The 8,794-nt window shown below is 29.5% G+C and overlaps 1 protein-coding gene across 1 annotated transcript in view; it reads right to left on the bottom strand.

Moving 5' to 3' along the window:
• The window catches only part of LOC106680673 (very long chain fatty acid elongase AAEL008004), a gene marked incomplete at its 3' end in the record, with an annotated part of 207,714 nt that overhangs the window by 147,624 nt on the left and 51,296 nt on the right, over nt 1-8,794 (bottom strand). Inside the window, 1 exon segment of the mRNA XM_067049100.1 lies at nt 5,352-5,542. Within this exon segment, the coding sequence (XP_066905201.1) occupies nt 5,352-5,542 (191 nt within the window).

The following is an 8,794-nucleotide window of genomic DNA, read 5'->3' as shown; positions in this document are numbered from 1 at the left end:
TAGATTTAATATGATCCTAAGAAGATTTTTTAAAATAATTTAATAGTTAATAATTTAAAAATGAATGTCACTAAAAAAATAAATAAATAAACAATATTTTTTTATTAAGTTAGGGTACATATTCTGAAGACTTGGAGTGATTATTTTTTAGTATTTGTCTATATGATTATCAGCTTCGAAATACGAGAAACTTTAATAATAAAAACCTTAATAAGAGGAATTATTAAGAAATCATTGAGCCACTTGAATCTCAAACCTATTCAGTATAAATAAAAATAGACGTGTCCATATATTTCACTTAACAATAACAACTGCTAAACGCTTACGAACTATATCTGTTTTTAGTAGTTGCCTGGAGTCTCCCACCATGCACTATTGTAGTTGGGTGTCTGTAGCTACGTACACTGGTGTAGGATACATGCTGGTTGTAAGTGGTTGTCAAAGAGACTTTTCATGTTTTGAACAATTAATAAAATTTCACATTCTTGGAAGCAGGGCTACTAACACTAACATCATTCGGCAAATTAATTAGGGTTTTTTAAAAATGTATGTTTATCAACTTAATTATTAGGTTATTTTTGTATTTTAGGAATCAGTAAGTGTTAAAAAAATTAATAATTACTATCTGCAATAATTATAAAATAATATTAATATCATTGCATTTTATTATATTTATACAGGTGTTATTTGCTACATTTTTCCTGAAAGAAAGTTGAGTTAATAAATAAATATTTTATTTTGTACTTTTTTACAGTAATTGAAGCCTATAGCCGAGTAAATATAATACCATTTTTTTATGAATCAGTATATAATTATACTACGGAGAATGAAAACTAAAATTATTGTTTATGCTGAAATGAATTAAGTATTCTTTAGAGTTTAAAACAAACCATATTCGTAAAAAATTGTTCTTGATATAACATGAAACTAGTGACACTTTTCTTGGACAGATTTTTTTTTATCAGTCCTTAATATACGTTTTGGATGTTATTCAATTAATGAACTATATTGAGAAGACGTTTCGCGACTTTGTACCTCTATAATAAAACAAGAAAAAAATTCAAACGAAATCTAAAAGAAATGATCACAGAAAAAAATTAGAATTGAGCTATTAGGAAAAAATTAAATTGTATAAAATTTAAATTGGTTATACTCAAATCTCATAAATACATATAAAAAAACACGTAAAACAATAAAAATAAATAGATAATATGAAAAATAGGCTAATTGAAGTTAGATCGAACGGTTAGAAAATAGAACAAAAATTAAAAAACACACTTATATTTTTCAAAATGATAAGTAGGTAGTTGAATGTGGATGATATATATGAAGAGAAGACGGTTGGGGATGCGATCAGAATAAAAACACAAATAAGTTGAAAAACTTAGTTAGTAGTACCAACATTTCGCCAAGAATTTCTAGCCTTCATCAGGATTAAGAAAAATATAATACCCAAAGAATATTAAAAATAAAATAAAAAGAGAAAATATAAACAGAACAATTAAAGTAAGGGATGAAAATTATTTTTATTAATTTTCACACGATACAATTATTTACTGTAATCATTCTGTTTATATTTTCTATTTTCGTTTTTTTTTTTTGTATTAATTGGTTGTTATCTTGTTCTTTGTTCTTAGCCCTGATGAAGGCTAGAAATTCTTGCCGAAACCTTGGAACTATTAAATGAGTTTTTTCAACTTATTTGTGTGTGTGTGTGTCTTTTTTTATTGCACCCCAAACCATCTTCTCTTCATATATTTTTCAAATTATGAAGAAGATGGTAACGGTTGTGGTCCAAAGTAACAGAAATGGTTTACAATCATTTTTTTTAATATCATTTTTCTACGTTTCGCCCCACTGTGTAGGGTTTCATCAGGGCTGTTCGAGTTGATAGCTTCAGAGACTTGAAAAAAATTAGTCCTAGTGGTCAGTTACGTCGAGCCCGTTATAAGAAAAGTTATAAAAATATTTAAGAATTGTTTCTGTTTATTAACCTTTTTTTTTTTTTTTTACTGTTGGGCATAACCATGCGAATATAAACAACAAAGCCACGAAAAGAATCATCAACATAGTTGTACTATTATTGACTGATCCTCGAAGCCTCAAAATAATGGTTAAAAAAAAGTTATCAGTATATATTGATTCACATAACATTATCTTAGCATGATTTCAATAAACCTCTATGGTAAACTATGAATATATTTATAATTATCAAACATGATCCACTATTATAAAATAAATCTTCAATATCGTGAAATTTCCAAGATGGCAAATGATATGCTTGTTACTAGGCTGAGTATCCACGTATTCATGTATGAGCAGAAGAAATCCCATTGAAAAACGGCATACCTCGTAAAAAATAATGTTTATAAATTAATAAATGGGAAATACAGAACGACTGCAAAAGAAGAATTAATGGATGAAGAGTACTAGAGCAATATTGAGCTTGAACTTCATAGTAATGAGTTCCCCATGGGAGAAAGATAGAATTAGTATACCTTAAGGGTTAGGCGGTACTTAGTATTTTTAAAGAGAAAATTAGGTTATATCGGACAATGACAGCCTAATATTTAATTTACAAAAATTTTAAATTTTAAATTGCTTATAGGGATAGGAAAAAATCCTTGTGAATCACAAAAGTAAGCAATGTTAACATAAGAAAATATTATAAAATAATAAGTAAAAAGTTTAGGAACGGTAGAGTGAAGAGGACATTTTATTGTTATTATAAAGAAGAGTTGAGTTATTTAAGGTTTTTTTTATCTTTAACGATAAATTTTTGTAAAGAGTCAATTCCATCGAGAATTACAAATTACAATACAGAATTACATTAAAAAAAAAGGTTCATGAAGTTCCACTCCCAGTTACCTTGAGTTAAAGGAGCAGTGACCTACAACTTGGGAAACCCAACCACAACCCGAAGACTGAAGCTCAGGCTGCTGCAGGACATCCTGTTATAAATTGTATATTTATCAGTTCTGTTATTGTCACTCTAAAATTTTATTTTATCTCAATTTATTTTTTTTTCTATTCATCTTTTTCTTAAATTCACTTTTTTTTCATTAGAAGTCAATTATTTATTTTTTTAAACCCATAAATGTCATTGTTTTTGTTATTAACTTTACTTTTATCTTCTATTAAGAATTATTATTTTGTTCTGTTTATTTATCATAATTTTTTTGTTTTATTTATAACATTGTGTATAGTTAGGGGTGACGTTTGTATGAGACTATACCCTCTATAATCAATTGTTGTAAAAAAAATATATACACTGGTATACCTCTTATACTAACCATGTATTAAATAGAGAAAAAAATTTTTTTTTGTAAGATTCCTGTAAAACACTGCATATTGTAAAAGCATTATTTATTATTATTTATAAGATGTACAAAAATCAAGATACAATCTACTGGAATGTAAAAAATATTCTTTCGGGACAGGCCAGGTAATGATAGTTAAAAAGCTGATGACAAGTAGAACTTTTACAAAACATTTCAGTATCTTAGTCCATCGTGCCTGTCGGAAAGAATTGTTTCCTGAGACCGTATTATAACTATCATGATTGTAGAGCTATGCTTAAAAATTATTTAATTCTAATGGGACTTGAAAAAAGCTCGTTGCTTGAGGATCACTTTACGGCATATAGGAGTAGACATTGTGTCACCAAATCCCCACAGTTATCTAAAAATTCAAATGTTTGTAGATTTGAGTATCTACTTTATAATTGTGGTATGTAACTTTTTTCACAAAGAGATTATTTTACTCAAAACAGGTAAAGTTTTTTGACATATGTTTATTTTTCAAGGGAAAACTCAATGTGAAAACCAGTAAAAATTTCATATTTAAACCACACGTTTATATTTTAATTTGAATAAATGCTTTTAGAGATTTAATTCTCCAAAAAGTAAAAAGCAGTTTAAGATAAAAATTATGGTTAGATTTAATAAGGCTCGTGGAAGTACGAAGTGTCCCTGAGTCATGAAATCAGAACAGGAACTATTGTTTTTAGGTTTAGAAACATTATATTTTTTTTGTGAAATTAATTGAATTGTGACAAAATGTATTGGGATACAATGCTGAAATTTGTGATTGTTCTAAGAAATTCGGGAGGGTATGGTCATCTTAATGCTTTGTAATTAACAATGCAAGAGCGTCCATCGACTTTGCAGGATTGTTGTTATGATCATAAATCGTTAGGGAAACGCCAAAAATATCACTTTTGGTGGTGTGCCCTGGGAAGTATTAGAATAAATAAAGAAAAAAAAATCGAATGTTAAGAAAATATTAATATTTTAAACTAATATTAATATATTTTTAAAAAACGTGAAAAACCCTCAGCTGTATTAATACTTGGCTCAGTCGACTGTATATACGTACGTGTACACTGTATATACGTTGTATATATTTTAAAAAATCTTTACCATTACAAACAATGGACGGTCAGTAGTTTTCAATTTTCTAAATAAGTACAGTCACTAAACCAACGGTTATGGAAGAACGTGTTTTGTTTAGAATCAAGCTCGAATAACAGATTTTTACCCAGTTATGAGTATTTACTTATGAGGCAGGGTGAATTTCGAAAGGCTCCCGAACCACAGGGCTGACTCACGGCTACAGTGAAACAGAAAATAATTCTGCCATAGCCGTATTCGATCCCGTGTCCTTGCAGTTAGCACAGAGCCTTATTATTGAGCCACCCCCTCCCTCATATGATTTATATATTATTGACCCACCCCCTCACTCATATGTTTTATATATTATTGACCCACTCCCTCCCTCATATGTTTTATATATTATTGACCCACCCCCTCCCTCATATGTTTTATATATTATTTACAAATGTAGAATAAGCTAAGAAATAGCAATAGAAAAAAACAAATACCGGTACTTATCGATTCACACGGATTACAACGAGATTAGGTGAGACAGTCTTAGAACTATACTATATTATACACTATAAATAAATAATATTTAATCATTCAAATTATTTAAAATTAATATTGTTACATATTCTCGACTGAATCAAAGTATGATCAGTATACATCAGTACATAATAGCTGAGTCAACCAAATGCTTTTGATAGGGTGATTACAGATTGATTTTATTTATATTTCTAATATTATATCCCGAAAGATAAAGAGAAACGTGGTTTTCTGACGGGTAGGCCACTCATCCAAGAGAAACGTGATTTTCTGACCGGTAGGCCACTCATCCAAGAGAAACGTGGATTTCTGACCGGTAGGCCACTCATCCAAGTACTGGTCACGTAAGACGTGCATAGCCCACAGGTTTGATATCTATATTTGCACGTATTTTAAAAATTATTCTGAATATTCTCAACAAATTCTTACCTCGGAAAACATGATGAGACTGAACAACGTCTGGGCAGCGTTGTAGACCACCAGAATAGAGTTTAGTTTGAAGGGTTTTCTGTTTTCCATCATTTTCGGACCAAGGAAGACGACGAAATACAAATATGCTCCAACCATAAATAGGGTCGGGAATGGCGAATCCATAAGAGGCCAGTCTTCGACTCTTGGATCTAAAAAATAAATATACATTAATTTATGTTATAATTATAATAGGTTACGTGGAATTTTTAGTTACATAAATTACAAGAAACGATAATTAACCTATGAAATTTCTGCAGTAGGCATACATAATGTAAATATTTAACTAAAATATAGAAATAATTATTGCGAAGGTTATAGGATATAAAAGTGAGCACAATTGTGGCATGCCACATTACAATAAAAGTGAAATTTATATAAATGTTTTGCAGCAACCAAGTATTCCCAACTTGAAGTATAAGATAACTATCCAATCCTTCTAAATCTTGAAACATTCCCAATAATTATTTCAAAATAGTTTTTCTTATTTTAGATTTTTTTATTTTTTTATTTTAGAAAAGAAGATGGCCTCGTGACCTTATATCATAAACTGTTTTAGAGTTCTACTACTGGGTAGTTTCTCTACATCCTGTGTCATATCATATGTCATTATGATCAAATTTACTGGTTGTATTTTTTTATACAGTTGTAAATATCAACAAATAAATAAAATAAAAATAAAAAGATTTATTTTAGGATATAACTAAATAATGAAAAAAATAAAAACTGTTAATAATATAAAATAAAACTGTATATGAAGAATAAGCAAAATTACAAGATTTACGTAGAACAAAATCTATGAGTTCAGGAAAATTCCATGATGAAAAAACTTCTACCTTACCCTTCGTTATTCCACCAATCAATAACACCTTTGAATTGGTATAAAATTTATATTTAATGTGCTAACAAATTTTAGCAAAGGTATTTTTAAAAAATAACTGGACGGCCGCATTCCAATCATGAACACCTCCAAGGCGCCTTGGGTTGTTGACCGTTGCTAAAAAGTCGAAATAGGCTGCCACAATTTACGTGTATCTAACATAAACAATTTTCAAATCGGACTTGTAGTTTAATATCGTAATTTTATTTACAGATATAAGTATTATGTTTTCAAGTTTGTCATTCATCTTTAGATAAAAACAAGAATGAAAGAAAAGGGCTGGGATATAATGTATTTTAACTTTTCCTCCTTTTTTGTGGCTAAATTCAAAATTCTATTCAGAATAAAATTTTTATTTTCTTTATTTTGGTTGCTTATTAGTTTTGCAATTATTTAGTATAGGTACCTCATTATTTTTATTTTCGTTGTACATATACTGTTTCAAAAAATTTTTATCACTATTACCATTATGTAATTATGTTTAAATGGACACTTACAGTACTAATACGTTTTGTCCTTGAGTGTGGAAGCAGAATTTTTTTTTTTATTCCAGTTAGTCATTAAAACATTTTGGATTTTTTTTTCGTCTGGATAGCTTGAAGCTGTTGAATTTCAATTAACCTAATCAATGTGTTTCTAGTTTTTAAATTTAAATTAACGTTAATTAGCTATATGAATTAATTAGCAAATACGTGCTAATGATGCCCTATGATCAATGCCATCTCTATGTAGAGGATAGATGTTGATAAGGCTTTGGACTCGGTTAACAGTAATCTCCACGCGCCAACCATTGCGAGTAACAGAGTTGTTAGGTAATCATTATCTACGCTGCTTGAAAGATATAATTGTAGGGATTGTCATGGGGTATTATGAGTCCTTCAGCCATTAATTAATCCACTAACGATAAAATATATTTAGCCCTATAATTATAGAATATAAGACCTTGGCCGTCCAAAATTATAAGATACTACGTCTTTATCGTAAGACCAGAGAGAAACTAAGAAAATAATCAAACTAAAAAAAGCAAAAACATTGAAATATCCTCATATGATTAACATTTTTTAAGAAAAGAAGCATCTTTGAAGAGGTTGTCTAATTTAAGTACTAAAAAAAGCTGAACAAAGGATGACCTTTTTTCGTGTCATAATCTCTTGTGAGATTGTGAATGTCGTACATCGACCAACTTTATCGCTATAATTATCTGTTTGAAAATTCAGATAAGTAAGGCTACCACGGAGGGTGGAGGTAGGCAAGTGAGTGTGGTGTATCCACTTCATCCACTGGCGTAAGCCAACCAAGTTTACAACCTTCATTGGACCCCTCATCTAACCTTAAAATGCCAAAAGGCAATCCAAGGTATCCTTCATACCCAGCTATACATATAGCATACCTCCTATATGTACGTACTAAATACCAATTAAAATCTTTTTTCAGTTTCACACCATTTTTGAATTTCCATTAAAATGTAATAAATATAAAAGCAATAATAACGGGTTTTTAATCTTAGAATAACAAAATAACTATTTTCGATAGTTGTTGGATGCATTCAGCAAATATATGACTAAATGGAATATTTTTGTATTAAATATCAAATGTATTTATTGATTTAATTTAAAAAACATAAAATAAAATTTTTTACTAAATAAATCGTAACAGAACCAAATTTACTAAAATGAATCGTAATAGTGTATTAAACAGGGCTAGTGTAGATCAATATTCCCTTTGTGCCCCATTTTACTGTACAAAAAGATACAGAAAAATACACAATCACTTAAACTTCACACCCAAGGGTACCCTTCCTTAAGGAGCTGTCTCGTACCTGGGAGCGTTCTCATAGTCAAGGTTCTCTGAGGAAGCAGCACTTCCAGCAGACACAAAGAATTCTCAACAGACTTACCCGGATCCAATGGTATTTTCGTAGTAGTATATTTTCGAAGCAGACCAAAACAAGAATGTACAAGACATTTAGGTCAGTAATCACGTCTGGATATATTTGGAACTTAAAAAGAAATCTCTAGTTAAATTAGTATTCTATGATGAATATCCGGACCGGTCGAAAAAACGTCAAAAATATGGAGGACTGAAAATATAGATATTAAGGCATTATTGTGACCTATTTAATGATCTGGATGCCTCGTGAGCCACAACCATAAACATTTAATATACTTTGGTGGTGTAGATATGATTAAAAAAATGTTCCTACAAAAATCGTTTTGCAAAAACAAAAATATTCAATTATAAAAGAAAAAATGAGTAAATCATTAACACTATAGCAAGAATTGGATCTAGAAAGAGATGACTATTATTTTATTTATATTAATCATTGGTTCAAAGGAATTATCCTAGAAACAAATTAACGTAACATTAAATTCTAATTATAAGGAAAAAAAATATGTTCAGCAGAGCACAAATAATCAAAACTGATAAGAATTGCAGTGAATAAAATAAAATGCGGGTGTTTTCCACCGACCTTGACAAGAAAAAATTCTGGTGGCACATACCGAGTAATAACTCTCATGTCATT

Source organism: Halyomorpha halys, unplaced genomic scaffold (assembly GCF_000696795.3).
Source record: "Halyomorpha halys isolate HHAL.00 unplaced genomic scaffold, Hhal_1.1 Scaffold276.1, whole genome shotgun sequence".
Classification (NCBI taxonomy): Eukaryota; Metazoa; Arthropoda; class Insecta; order Hemiptera; family Pentatomidae; genus Halyomorpha; species Halyomorpha halys.
Note: the sequence above shows the minus strand (reverse complement) of the source record. Positions and strands in the feature narration are given on the sequence as shown.